Genomic DNA, 15,435 nt, shown 5'->3' on the forward strand with positions numbered 1-15,435 from the left:
AGGGGAGGTCGAATAAAATCGAGGAAACCTGCTGCCACAGGTTCCCAGGAACAAAAGCCTGTTTCAGGTACGCCAAAGTCCTCCGCATGACAGTGCACCGCGTGGCCTGGAGGTGGGAGCGAGACTTAGACAGTTCAGTCACGTCTGGGTATCATCCGACCTGGATCCCTGGGTGATAGATATTGTGTACCAGGGTTACAGGTTGAATTTCAAAATCTCCCTCCTCACTGATTTTTCAAATCAGGCTTGCCAGTTCTAATGGCAGACAGAACTGTCGTACAAGAAGCTGTCCAGAAGCTGGTGGATGCACAGTTCATTGTGCCAGTTCCTCCTCATCTGCAAACCACAGGTTACTATTCAAACCTTTTCGTGGTACCGAAACCGGATGGTTCGGTCAGGCCCATTCTGAACCTAAAATCACTGAACCCCTTTCTAAAGGAGTTCAAGTTCAAAATGGAGTATCTTTGGGCAGTGATATCAGGTTTGGAAGAGGGGGAATTCCTGGTATCCCTAGATATCAAGGATGCGTACCTCCACATTCCGATTTGGCTGCCGCATCAGGCTTATCTCAGTTTCGCATTACTGGACTGTCATTTCCAGTTCCAGGCCCTGCCATTCGGCCTCTCAACAGCACCAAGGGTGTTCACCAAGGTGATGGCAGAGATTATGGTTCTCCGCAGCAAACAAGGGGTGAACATCATTCCATATCTTGACGGTCTGCTAATAAAGGCATCATCCAAGGAGAGGCTGTTGCAGTCCAGTGTTCTCACAACCCAACTACTCAGACTCCACAGTTGGATTCTGAACCTTCCAAAATCACATTTGGAACCAACCCAGAGGTTGTCCTTTCTGGGGATGATTCTCGACACAGAAGTGCAGAGGGTGTTTCTCCCGCAAGAAAAGGCGTTGGTGATACAAACAATGGTTCGGGATGTCCTGAAGCCAGCCTGGGTGTCTGTTCATCAATGCATTCACCTTTTGGGAAAGATGGTTGCCTCTTACGAGCCTCTCCAGTACGGGAGGTTCCATGCTCGGGCCTTCCAACTGGATCTCCTGGACAAGTGGTCAGGATCTCATCTCCACATGCACCAGAGAATTTGTCTGTCACCAAAGGCCAGGATTTGACTCCTCTAGTGGCTCCAATTGCCTCACCTTCTAGACGGCCACAGGTTCAGGATTCAGGACTGGGTAATTCTAACCACTGATGGGGGAAACCTTCCAAGGAAGGTGGTCAAGTCTGGAGGCCACCCTTGCGATCAACCTCCTGGAACTAAGAGCCATCTACAACGGTCTTCTTCAGGCGGCCCATCTTCTAAAAAATCGGGCCATTCAAGTACAGTCAGACAATGTAACGACGGCGGCTTACATAAACCGACAGGGCGGAACGAAGAGCAGAGCTGCAATGGCAGAGGTAACAAGAATCATCCTTTGGGCAGAAAGACACATGTTGGCGCTCTCAGCAATCTTTATTACGGGAGTGGACAACTGGGAAGCAGACTTCCTCAGCAGACACGATCTCCTTCCAGGGGAGTGGGGTCTCCATCTGGAGGTGTTCAAGGAAATAACAGACCTTTGAGGGTTACCCCAAATAGATATGATGGCCTCTCGTCTCAACAAGAAGCTTTGACGCTATTGTTCCAGGTTGAGGGACCCACAAGCAGTGGCAGTGGACGCCTGGTGTCTCCGTGGGTGTTCCAGTCGGTGTACGTGTTTACACCACTTCCACTCATTCCAAGAGTTCTAAAGCTCGTAAGGAGAACAAGAGTTCAAGCGATCCTCATTGCTCCAGACCAGAGCCGGCCATAGGCATAGGCAAACTAGGCAATTGCCTAGGGCATTTGATATGCCTAGGGGCATCATCAGCTTCTGCTGATTAAAATTATATGCGGCATGCCTATATTCTGTATGTAGCATTTCATATACAGATACAGCCACAGTCTCACACAGTATATAGGCATGCTGAATATCAGTTTAATCAGCAGAAGCTGCTTGTGCATCCTAGCCACATAGCAATGCAAATAATATGCATTTTCATTTTTAAAAAAGTGCCAGACGTTAGCATTGATGCAAGATTTGTGAGGACACATCTGTATCCAAGCAGAGGCAGAGGTCACAGTGTTAGTGCTGTGTGCATGTGAGTGGGTTGGTTGTGCAGTAGTGTTCAGAATATGTGTAAGGAGCATTATGTGTGTCATGTAAAAATGCATTAATAATGTGCAACATATGTGTAAAGGGCCACTATGTGTGTCATTATGTGTATAAGGGCATTAATAATGTGCGGCATATGTGTAACAGGGTACTACTGTATGTGTGTCATTATGTGTATAGGGGCACTAATAATGTGCAGCAAATGTGTAGGGGGCACTACGTGTGTCATTATGTGTATAAGGGCATTAATAATGTGCGGCATATGTGTAAGGGACATTATGTGTAAAAGGGCATTAATAAAGGTTGTCATAATGTGTAAGGTGCATTATGTTAATAAGGACATTAATGTGTCTCATGTGTAAGGGGAATTACTGTGTGGAATTGTGTATAAATGCATTACTAATGTGTGGCATTATGTGTATAAGGTGCTCTACTATGTGGCGTGGCAAATAGAAAGGGCACTACTGTGTCGTCTAATGTGAATAAAGAGCAATAAGGTGTGATGTAATGTGAATAAGGGGCTCTACTGTGAGGAGTAACGTTTATAAGGTAAAGTGATACTACTGTGGGATGTAATATGAATTATGGACACTATCGTAAGATAAAATGTGAATAAAGTTGCAGTACTGTGTGGCGTAATTGGAATTGGGGTTACTATTGTGTGGCCATGCCCCTTCCCAGCAAGAAGATGCCCCTTTTTGGGCTGTGCGTCAAATGTGCGAACTGTTCCTATTTAAAATATAGGGGGTACAAGGACTGCTATGGGTGAGGGGTAATCGTGCTGGGAAAGATGTGCAAGGTCAGAGGCAGAACCAGCGGTGGTGCTAGGAGGCACCAGCCAAAATCTTGCCTAGGGCATCATATTGGTTAGGGCCGGCTCTGCTCCAGACTGTCCAAGGCAAGCTTGCTACTCGGACCTTCTGAATCTCTTGCAGGAAAAGCCGAGGCCTCTTCGGGAGGACCTGCTACATCGGGGACGTTCGCCTATCAAGACTTACCGCGGCTACGTTTGACGGCATGGAAGTTGAGCGCCTGATACTTGTTCGGAAGGGCATTCCGAAGAAGGTCATTCCTACCAGGGCCGGTTCCGGGGCTTTTTGCGCCCCGGGCGGCATTAGGGGGCGTGGCTTCATACAGGGGGCGTGGTCAGTTACGCCCCCTGTATTGTAGTAGGATGTGCGGTGCGCGAAGACGTCATCGCGCACCGCACAGCAAAGGTCCTCTCCACGAAGGAAAACTAGACGCTAAGCGTCTAGTTCCCTTCGTGGAGAAGACCTTTGCTGTGCGGTGCGCGATGACGTCAACGCGCACCGCACATCATTACAGTTAAGGTCCTCTCCAGGAAGGGAAACTAGACGCGTAGCGTCTAGTTTCCCTTCACAGGACAGCGGGCAGCGGCAGCGGGGGGCACCACAGCAGCAACGGATCTTGCCATGGTGCTGCGCCCTCCGGATGGCGCCGGCGCCCTCCGGAAGGCGGTGCCCCGGGCAAAAGTCCTGCTTGCCCGTGGCAAGATCCGCTACTGATTCCTACCCTGATACAGGCTAGGAAAGGGGTAACGTCTAAACATTACCATCGAATTTGGAAGAAATATGTCTCTTGGTGTGAATTCAAGAAATTTCCTGCGGTGGAGTTTCAACTGGGATGTTTTCTCCTCTTCCTGCAAGCAGGTGTGGATATGGGCCTGCGGTTGGGATCTGTGAAGTTACAGATTTCGGCCCTGTCCATTTGCCTCCAGAAACAACTGGCTGCCCTCCCTGAGGTTCACACCTTTTTGAAGGGAGTTCTGCACATCCAGCCTTTCTTTGTACCGCCTACGGCGCCTTGGGACCTTAACGTGGTGTTGCAGTTTCTCCAGTCGGACTGGTTTGAGCCTCTACAGGAGGTTGAGGTCAAATTTCTTACATGGAAGGCTGTCACGTTGTTGGCCTTAGCTTCTGCTAGACATGTGTCAGAATTGGGGGCTTTGTCCTGTAAAAGCTCTTACTTGATCTTCCACGAAGATAGAGCTGAGATCAGAACACGTCAGCAGTTCTTTCCGAAGGTTGTGTCGGCATTTCAAATCAACCAACCTATTGTGGTGCCAGTGGCTACTGATTCCTCAATTTCATCAAAGTCCTTGGATGTTGTGCGGGCTTTGAAAATCTATGTGAAGAGGACTGCTCGTCACAGGAAATCGGACTCTGTTTGTCCTGTATGATCCCAAGAAATTTGGGTGTCCTGCTTCAAAGCAGACTATATCTCACTGGATTAGATTCACTATCCAGCATGCGTATTCTACGGCAGGATTGCCGTGTCCAAAATCTGTTAAGGCCGACTCTACTCGTAAGGTGGGGTATTCCTGGGCAGCTGCCTGGCGGTGTCTCGGCGTTACAACTTTGCCGAGCGGCAACTTGGTCTGGGTCAAACACGTTTGCTAAATTCTACAAGTTCGATACTTTGGCCTCTGATGATCTGAAGTTCAATCAATCAGTTTGCAGGAGCCTCCGTGCTCTCCCTCCCGTTCTGAGATCTTTGGTACATCCCCATGGTACTAATGTGGACCCCAGCATCCTCTAGGACATAAGAGAAAATAGGATTTTGGTTACCTACCGGTAAATCCTTTTTCTTGTAGTCCATAGAGGATGCTGGGCACCCACCCAGTGCTTCGTTTTCCTGCAACCATTATCTGGTTCAGTGCATCTTTGTTTAGTTATGTACTGCATTGTTACTTGGTAAGTACTGTTTCAGCGGTTGCTGAGTTTTTCAAGCTAGTTAGCTTGATGTGCCTTGTATGTGTGAGCTGGTATGAATCTCGTCACTATCTGTGTTAAATCCTTCTCTTGAAGATGTCCGTCTTCTCGGGCACAGTTTCTATACTGAGTCTGGTAGGAGAGGCATAGAGGTAGGAGCCAGCCCACACTCTCAAACTCTTAAAGTGCCAATGGTTCCTGGTGGACCCGTCTATACCCCATGGTACTAATGTGGACCCCAGCATCCTCTATGGACTATGAGAAAACGATTTAACGATAGGTAACCAAAATCCTATTATTGACAACCAGTCTATTTGTAAGGCAGCAGTCATGTGCATGCACAGCAAGCTTCAAAAACAGAAGCTCTCATGTATTCCTTGCAATGCAATAGCAATTTACAGTAAATATAGTAAGCGTAAAGAAAATAAGGATTTCTATGACTCAACTGTTATTCGCCCTGGGAAACATCTAGCAAACTTGCAAGTCAGTGAGTGGTTACAACCTCACTCTCTTCCAGCTGGGTATGGGACTCAGGGTTGACACCCATTGGTCGACAGTGACTAGGTAGACATGGACATTAGGTCGACAAGGTTTTTTTATGTTTTTTGGTGTAGTTTTCTCTATCAAGTGACCGAGAACCCCAATTAGTGCACGGCTCGCAAGCCGCTGGTAAGGTGCCTCGTGCTGCTACCGCTGCGCTCGGCACAGGTTACTGTTCCCAATTGTAGTCCATGTGGATCATAAAGTATGTAAAAGTCCCCCCAAATTTTTTTAGAAAAACTCATGTCGACCTTTTTGCATATTGACCTTGTTCATGTCGACCTAATGGCTGTGTCGTCCTATTTCTAGTGTCGACATGTACACTGTCGACCTAATTGGTGTCGCCCCACAGTCCGGATACCCTTCCAGCTATGGGATGTTACTAGAAAGCAGGAGCTTTGAAAGTGATGCATCACCGGTCTCTCTTGGTTTCACCTTCTTTCTTATGAATTGTTTTTGTGATCCGTACACTCATTGTCCGGAATCGGATACAGTAGCAAGTCCATACATGGTAGCACATACTTGCCTACTTTTGAAAAAGCATTTCAGGGAGATTGTGAAAGTAACACCTGTCACTGCGGGCGCGTACTGCTACATCTGAGAGGCGTGTTATGAAAATTAGTAGTAAGTTAGTAAGATCTACTTGTTGAAGAAAATACACTGATATTTTGCAGGATTTGTTTGTGTATTATGTTATACAAGATGTTCCATATACTGTAAGTGGCCATGGGAAATCTCATTTAAAATGCATGTACTGTAGCCATAGGGATCATTGTGCCTTATAACCAATGCAGAGAAATAATACTGATGATCCCATTTGAATATATGTATCTGTCTTGCTGTGTAGAACTAGGGTGTGTGAGATTGCTCAATACATTCTGCGCTCACTGTTGCCCAGAACAGGCTTACACTTTAATGCAGCAAAACAAACAACACTTTTATGTCTCAATAGTAAATAATTTATTAGTTCTTATAGTATTTTCGTCAGGTATTAATACATAATCATAAATATAGGTATAATATCAAGAAACTACATCAATATCTTACCGAATATTGTAGCGTCACTTGAGCACTCTGGATCGGGGAATCTCAGGACGATCGTCTCAAAGGGAAATTCGATATTCACACAGCACGTCTGCTAGCGTCTCAGGTGGATTCCGAAATTCCCCTAACATTCCCCGTCCTTTATACAAAACTAAAAACACAATCTATCCATATGTGGGTACATTCCGGGGGTTCTGAAACATCTTATCTAACTGAAAATGACAACATTAGTCCTTGTCTATAACAAACTGAAAATAACAACACGAGTCCTTGTCTATTCTAAGAATCCTTCTTCTAGCATGAGACAAACACCCTTTCATAAGACAAACACCCTTGTTATTCTCTTGTCATTATATGGCATAGTTACTGCGGCACAAAATGGAAGTCAGTCAGAAAACCCCACTCTCACCCTTTCATATCACACTCGTATCACAAACGGCCCTTGACTGATTCCAATTATAACGCATAACTTGCCATTACAACCTTTTGTCGTTTACAACATATGCGGTAAAATACCACACAGTTCCAAATAGATAAAATTATTATTATTATACACAGTATGAGAACAGGATGTATCAGAAAATTTAGCATATTGGATGCAGACGGAGAATATCCAGTAAACAAGTCCCACCAATGATGAGAAGTTGCATCCTGGACATCAGAACCAATTTTCTGTTATTGATCAGCAATTATTGTTGTTGTCACTTGATGAGTTACAATAGATTGATTGAGATATTTGATATGATCTTCAATAACTTTGGATTGTTTCATAATTGTATGTAGTTTATCTAGCTTCAAATCCCATTGGGGAATACTTAAATTTTGTGGACTCCAATATTTTGTAACATGTTCTTCACGGTCAGCATACAATATAAATGTCTCATTTTCCCAGGTTAAGGAACTAACATTACTAATACATCCGGAAAATGGAACTACCATTCCAGGTATGGCTGATGTATCAGTTACCAAACATACTTCTTGTGGGGCTACCTCCATCATCATTGTATGTGACAAAGGTAGAACTATCCATTTGCATAAATTTACTCCATTCTCTAATAAGCAAGGTTCATAAACTGCAGATTGTACTCTACATATCTTGCCTTGTAAAGTGGGTGTACAAATACTCAAATCATGAGTTCTATTATTCTCATCTATATATTCTCCTTTCATAGTGGGGAACCAGTACCATTCTCCACCAGATGGTCCTAACAACAAAGGCATTACAATATATTTACACATTTGAATAACTTTGGTTACATTATACATAGTTAAAATACCTTGGCATATGGTGTCATTACAAATCATTTTAGCAGCTTCCAAGTGTATCCAAGCGTCCCTGGACACACTTGTATTAAAAATTGTTCTCCATACTTGTTCATTTCCGGTCATTAGCATAGTTTGCATAACGCCTTTTTGTTGTTGCTCATACATAGTCTGTAGTGTACAGACGGTCCAATTTATACATTTAGTAATGTTGGTATCAAATCCAACAGCAAAATCATTACTAGCATTAATTAGCTGATTCATTAAAGTATCTATTCCAGCCGATATTTTGGCTGGCTCAAAAATAGTAGGCATCCATTTTGCTTGTAATGTAAGTCCGTCATTTAATTTACTACCGGTGCTATGCATCCTATTGGCTAATGTTTCAATATCTATTCTATTTAATACTCCTGTTAGAGTCCCATATCCTCCCAACAATGTATCATACCAGGCACGTCGTTGCCGGGATATACATTGTCTATTATTGGGAGGGAAAACAACTTGTGTGACTAACACAGTCTTTTGAGCTTGTGTACCTACATTTTTACATGTAGATGGTAATCTTTTAACATGTCCAATATCGATTCGTGATGCATTGATATCAATAAACATTAAATCTTGTGCCCACCACGTTCGATTTTTTATTTCAGTAGCATTATGACATACCAAAATTAAAACGTCTTTTACGGCTAACCGAAATGTGGTTGCTCCTTGTTTAGAACAATTCTTGTATTCTTTATTCTTCTCTTCTTTAGGGAGAAATCGGAACCTATAAGGTTTGGAGCAGCAACTTATATTTACTGCAGCATTAATTGTGATGTTGCCTTCTGACTGATGTAAGGCAAATGTAGGTCGATATCTGTTTCTTTGTGGATCAGGCGGTCCAGCCCACATCGTTCCTGGAATTGTTATATTTACTATATTAGTACAGCGCTGATTGGCCTGACAAGTGAAATTATCTTGGGTTCTTGGTATGGTGGCATTGTTCCATCCCCACCGTACAGTATGCAACTCTCGTTTCTCTATCTTCAATCCAGGTGTCCATGTACTAGAGGGGACGACCAATAATACAATTCCAAGGATTCCAAGACTGAGCCTCACGACAATCTATAGGTACAAAATCAGTGTAAGTTACTCTCGCAAATAACATTTTTCTTGAGGTACATATTCCCATTTCTCTTGTCCTGGTTTCATTATTAAGAGTACTCTGTCTTTTCCCACAGCTATAACCTCAGCCGGTTCAGGCGGCCCTTGAGGCTTCTGTACCCAGATTTTTGCTCCTACATTCACAGTGTTAGATGAACCAAAACCTTTGTCTCCTCGAACAGTAAGTTCGGTTGGAGCTTCTCCCAATTGGATAGGCTCTATCAAAATGGGTATTATTAACAATTGTGCCACTCGGTCCCCTTCACAGATTACGCAGGGGTCTGGGCTCAAATTCATCATAACTATTTTAATTTCTCCTTGATAGTCGGGGTCAATTACTCCTCCTATCACTATTATTCCGTTCTTGGCCATACTAGAACGGGTTGACAACTGTCCATAATGATTAGAAGGCATTTTGCAACCTATCCCAGTAGGTATAACCTTAATCCCATAAGGAACAATAACATCAGGGTTTATAGCATACATGTCCAACCCTGCCGACATGGGCGTAGCTCTGTACGGTTCTATCGCCTTTTCGTGACTTTTCCAATAAATAAGGCTTTCTTCTTTATGTGCTGCCTTGATTGATAAATTGGGGGTCAACATCCTCATCAGAGGAGTTGTGGATTCTGTCAATGGTCGGTTATTTATTATCTGTAAAGATTCTGAGATATTATCTCTCCATTGCCCAAACTTATCAGATCCATTAACCTTTTTCAGAGTGGATTTTAATAATCCATTCATTCTTTCTATATAATCTCAAGTGTCCTAATAGTGCTCCATTGTGTAGCAGTCTTACGGGGGAAAGCTACCATTAATCCTGAGTATGTATCTACTGCTGTACATGCAAATTTACACCCTCGACTTTCTGGCAGGGGTCCAATAAAGTCCATCTGCCAGATTTGTTCAGGTAACTTACCTCTTCCAATATGGCCCATTACAGTATGGGGCACTTCCCTCTTTTGGGAGTGTTGACACAAGGGACACCGTAAAATCACAGATTTCACAATGTCCAATGTGAGGGGAATACCCCTTTCTTGCGCCCACCTGTAAGTTGCCTTTTCTCCCAGATGTCCACTCTTTTGGTGTGCCCAAAGGGCTGTACCCTGCAACCATGATTCCAATTCCTTCGTCTCTCCTGCCACTGGCTCATGAGATGACTTAGCAATGGCGGCTTGTGCATCTGCTTGTGAATTAAACAAACGTTCAAGTGAGTCTAATGGTACATGTGCATCAACATGGAATACAGTTACTTTTGTTTGTTTAGTGATAACTTCAATGTCCTTTATTCCACTGTATCCCCAAAAACTTCACCACTTGTGCAGGTCCCTGCACCTTTGATGGGATTAATCTCCCACCCTTTATTTTTCATGTGTTCAGTTCTCTATAATCCACAGTCATGCGCCAGGAGCCATCGCTCTTTTTCACTGGCCATACCGGATTATTCCAAGCAGTAGTGGTATATCGTACCACTCCTGTATCCATTAATTCTTTAATGGTTTCGCTTATTTCTTGATGGCCCCCGGGTATACGATATTGTTTCATTGCAATTAATTTAGTTGCAGGTGGGACATGTACTGGGGGCATTTTTACTTTTCCCACCACAATAGGTCTGGCCTGAATACAATTACTTCTGACTCCAAAACTAAATTTTCCTGTATCTAAATAAAGGGTCAGTCCTTTTAAAACATCAATGCCTATAATATATTCTCTAATGGGTACTATTAGTACTCGGCATTTCTTAATAGGTAAATTTCCTATTTTTAGAGGTATTTCCACCTGTACCCCTTCAGTTACTCGACCCCCCCAACCCTGCAATTTTAATTCGGGGTCCTTTAAATCTATTGGGATTTCCATATATTAGGGTAGCCTCCGCCCCTGTGTCAATTAACGCGGGGACCTCTTGTACATTGCCCCGTGACCAATGGATTCCTAATTTGACATAAGGTCTCTCATCATGACGAATCCATACAGGGGCTTGGCTGGCTACCTATGCATCACCCTCTGAATCTTCCTGTTCCTCGGGAGGAGCAGTAGGCTTCAAATTTTGCAACATCTTGTCTATCTACATCAACCCCTCCAGCGCCATCCTCTACCAAACGGACCAGCCAGGTAAGGACGCCTTCCCCGGGGCGTTGTGAAAATTTGGTCAATAGTTCCATGACTTCATTTTGAGTGAAATCTTGCAGTATCATTTTCTCTTTGAGGACTGCCTGCCCTCCACCTTCTGCAACCTTAGTTAATTGCCTGCGCGAGACAGGACAAGCATTTGCCCCAGGAGGGTCAATGACAGGATTGGGAGGATCCCATCCCCCCTTGTCCTCGTCCTCCTCCTCACTACTACTATCCCATACATCACCATCCCATGTATCGGGATCCCATTGAAGATCGGCAGAAGGAATAATTGCTCGTACTTTTCGGGTGTTTACCCTTCCCTTTCTTTTTTTATATTTGTTCTGGGCTACTTTGACAGCAGCCTTCTCGGCAACAATCTGATATTTCTGGGCTTTTTCTGATAACATCTGATTGCTACACTGTAACAATCCTATCTTTCCTTGTTGTTCAATTACTGTTTGTACTATATCTAAATAACGTGATTGTAACTGCTCATATCTTTTGTGCATTTTACGGTATGCTGATACTAGTATCCAGCACCGTCTTCCCAGCGCCATTACATCACCTGCCTTGGCAGGGACCCCCTCAAGTACATATACAACATCGAGGGGTTCTGCATTCTTGAGTTTACCATCCCATGATTCTGCTAAACCTGACGTTAATAACTCCTGTGCTATAATATTGTAGGGACTTTCAGTCCACCCTGGGACGGTGATTTGCTCCGCTCCAGCCTTTTCTCCCTTACGAAACATCCTTACCTTGCTATGTTGTTATATATCGGCGAAAACTTGGCAACCTGCCAATTGACAAAACTTTGCACAGAGGTAAGTCTGGCCAGGACCCACCACTGTACAAAAGCGTTTTACACTATCAGTATCCTACACCGAGATATAAGAAAACATAGATCCTGCCGACTACGCCAAAAATGTCTTGCTGTGTAGAACTAGGGTGTGTGAGATTGCTCAATACATTCTGCGCTCACTGTTGCCCAGAACAGGCTTACACTTTAATGCAGCAAAACAAACAACACTTTTATGTCTCAATAGTAAATCATTTATTAGTTCTTATAGTATTTTCGTCAGGTATTAATACGTAATCATAAATATAGGTATAATATCAAGAAACTACATCAATATCTTACCGAATATTGTAGCATCACTTGAGCACTCTGGATCGGGGAATCTCAGGACGATCGTCTCAAGGGGAAATTCGATATTCACACACAGCACGTCTGCTAGCGTCTCAGGTGGATTCCGAAATTCCCCTAACATTCCCCGTCCTTTATACAAAACTAAAAACACAATCTATCCATATGTGGGTACATTCCGGGGGTTCTGAAACATCTTATCTAACTGAAAATGACAACATTAGTCCTTGTCTATAACAAACTGAAAATAACAACACGAGTCCTTGTCTATTCTAAGAATCCTTCTTCTAGCATGAGACAAACACCCTTTCATAAGACAAACACCCTTGTTATTCTCTTGTCATTATATGGCATAGTTACTGCGGCACAAAATGGAAGTCAGTCAGAAAACCCCACTCTCACCCTTTCATATCACACTCGTATCACAGTATCTCTGATTTATTTTTCCCCAAAGAATGTAACAAATGCATAATGAGGATAAGATTCAGTCAGGGAAATGGAGGGAATACTCAGAGAGTGAGGGAGATTGCTGGTCAATTCAGGGAGTCTCCTGCAGAATGAGGGAGAGTAGGCAACTATGTGGTAGCATGTATATATGAATATGCATCTGCTGCAAAGGAGATAACATTCTGCAATAGCTCAAATCACAGCAGTAAATAAAACAGCAAGCTAACACAAATACATTACTTCTAAAAAATAATATATATATATATATATATATATATCGTCAGGGACAAATGTTACACACAAACAGTCTACAAACTGCTGATATTTATACCCACATAACAAACATTCATTGCATAAAATTGTACTCACCTGTTCCCGCCGCGTCCTGCCGCACTCAGTGCGGGTCACCGGAGGCGTACGTCAGCAGACAGCGCTGGACAGGAGAGCCAATGGGGAAGCGCAACCTCCGTTGCTAGGGGTGATGCCTGCAGTGAAAATAACAAACAAGAACATAATCTAGATTTTACATACATGTGATAAAACTTCCACCCAACAAACTATAATAATTATCAACTACTGCAGGAGATATTTAAGATCTATGACCAAAATAAGACAAGTGCAGTTATTTATGTTACGAAAAGTACAATGTAAGCCATAACTGTAATACTAGCACTGCTGCCAATATCTAATTTAATTGGATTTTGAGCTACTACCATATATCATCATATGAATAAACTATAATTAGACTGACTCCATTATGTTTAAAGAAAGCATTGAAGCCCCAAATTTTCATTGAGGCCACGTGGTGCCACTGTGTTTAACACACAAATCCACCTGCTTTCACGTTGCAGGAGGATTTTGTTACGGTCTCCTCCCCTATGAGATAGTGGTACATGATCTATGATGATGGCCCGCATGCTGGCTATACTGTGTTTGGCCTGTAAACAGTGTCGAGCCACCGGCTGTTCACTCGTGTCCTTCTCGTGTGCCTGCTTGATGGCGCTGCGATGCAACGCCATACGTTCTCGAAATTGCCCCTGTGTCTTGCCCACATAGGCAAGTCCACAGGGGCATTTCAACATGTAGATGACATGCCTTGTGGTGCAAGTAACTCGGTGTTGAATTTTATAGCTCTTGCCGGTATGTGGGTGATTAAAGGTGAAACCAGTTAATAAAGTATTACACGTGGAGCAACCCAAGCAGCGATAACATCATAATTTGGGGCGTAAACAGTGAGTTTGCTGCTGTCTGGTTAAAGGGAATACATCAAGTTTAACTACTCTGTCTGCTATACTTCTGCCTCAAGTGTAACTAGGAAGCAGGTGAGTACCCAATAATGCTGGTAAAGCTCTATCTGTATTAACTATGGTCCATAGTTTCTTAGCCTGCTTAGTAATAGCGGCTGAGGCCGATGTATATCGATTGATCCATGGAATTCTAGGAGTCTCCTGATGTTTGACTCTTGTATCTGAGTCAGATGTTGTTAATAAGGACTCTCTAGTTTGCCTTAGTGCTTTGGCTTTGCTTGCCAAAAGCTCTGCCTTAGGGTATCCCCTCTGTTCAAATCTGACAACCATCTGATCTATGGCTGTTTCTGCCTCTAGTACATTAGAAGTAATCCTCCTTGCTCTCAAAAATTGTGAGTAGGGAAGGCCCTTGCGGAGTGATAGAGGATGGAAACTCCCATGATGTAATAAAGAGTTCTTGTCAGTGGGTTTAACATACAACGCTGTTTGCGTGTGCCCTCTCGTAATGAAATAGCCACATCCAAATAATGAACTTCTGTGTAAGACATCTGGTCGGTGAATTTAACCACTCCATCAGCATTATTATGTTCATCCAATAGACGCCTCAATTCCTCCTGTGGGCCCTGCCAAAAGATCAAGAGATCGTCTATGTACCTCTTTTACGTCCTTGTTTGTTATTGTTTTCACTGCAGGTGTCACCTAGTAACGGAGGTTGTGCTTCCCCATTGGCTCTCCTGTCTGGTGCTGTCTGCTAACGTACGCCTCCGGTGACCCGCACTGAGTGCGGCAGAACGCGGCGGGAACAGCGGTGCAGGACAGGTGAGTACAATTTTATGCAATGAATGTTTGTTATGTGCCAGCACACCTTTGCACATAGCCAAACACTTATTTAATCATCCTGTTAGCAGCATAAACATATAGTTATAAACATGACTCAGGGTAAACATCATACTGTATACTTGGAGCATGTCAGTCAGTGCGGGGAGCTGTGATCTGAACCCTCTTTACTACAGCATTTCAGCATGTCCCAACAGCTGTTTTGTGTCTCCTTCCTCAGCGTGTTTCAGAAATAACAGACTGTCTTACTCTAAAGCAGACATTATTAGCATTTCTCTAGCATCCATAAGAGATATTGGGGAACCTAGTATGATGGGTATAGACAGGGTCTAAAGGAGCCAGTGCACTTTAAATTTCTTCAACTGGGTGTGCTGGCTCCTCCCCTCTATGCCCCTCCCACAGGCAGTTTTGAAAAAAGTGCCCTCAGGAGAGGATGCACACTCTGCAGCTCCAGAGAGTTTTCTTAAATTTCTTGTTTTCGGTATGCTGTTTGGGCAACAGCATACCTGCGCCGTGGGAGTTAGGGGGAAGACGGTCACTGGCCTTACGAGGTGCAGAGCTGCTTCCTCACTGCAGGACCACCGTCCTGAGGGGTTGTTGTTCAGGGGGGCACTGCGCCTTGGCTATCACAGCCGCAGCACACCGCACACCCCTAACGCTGCCTGAAGGTGACAACGGTGGTTAGTACAAACACCGGGGCCCTGCTAGGGGGATACCCCGGATTACTGTGCGGCTGACCACGGCGTACGGGACCCTCCGGGTGGGTCCC

At 43.9% G+C, this 15,435-nt stretch overlaps 1 protein-coding gene across 2 annotated transcripts; it reads right to left on the minus strand.

The window, feature by feature from the left end:
* Nucleotides 1–6,356: 6,356 nt before the first annotated feature.
* LOC135018576 (uncharacterized) lies at nt 6,357–12,554 on the minus strand. Of its 2 annotated transcripts, none has more exons than XM_063953031.1 (3): nt 12,130–12,554; nt 9,921–10,056; nt 6,357–8,834 (listed from the first exon to the last, which is right to left on the minus strand). In XM_063953031.1, the coding sequence occupies exons 2-3, from the start codon at nt 9,987–9,989 to the stop codon at nt 7,140–7,142; spliced, it is 1,764 nt and encodes a 587-aa protein (XP_063809101.1). In that variant the 5' UTR covers nt 9,990–10,056; nt 12,130–12,554; the 3' UTR covers nt 6,357–7,139. The 2 variants fall into 2 exon arrangements, with proteins under 2 accessions (XP_063809101.1, XP_063809102.1); XM_063953032.1 differs by having other exon boundaries at nt 9,921–10,059.
* Between the last annotated feature and the right edge of the window lie 2,881 nt (nt 12,555–15,435).

Source organism: Pseudophryne corroboree, chromosome 2 (assembly GCF_028390025.1).
Source record: "Pseudophryne corroboree isolate aPseCor3 chromosome 2, aPseCor3.hap2, whole genome shotgun sequence".
In the NCBI taxonomy this organism is placed as follows: Eukaryota; Metazoa; Chordata; class Amphibia; order Anura; family Myobatrachidae; genus Pseudophryne; species Pseudophryne corroboree.

Excerpts from the sequence above, each read along its gene's own strand:
- LOC135018576 (XM_063953031.1), bottom strand. The coding sequence starts at position 9,989 with ATGGTTGCAGGGTACAGCCCTTTGGGCACACCAAAAGAGTGGACATCT. Across the intron at positions 8,835-9,920 it reads GGAGAAAAGGCAACTTACAG|ATTGTCGTGAGGCTCAGTCT; the intron begins GTGGGCGCAAGA and ends TTGTACCTATAG.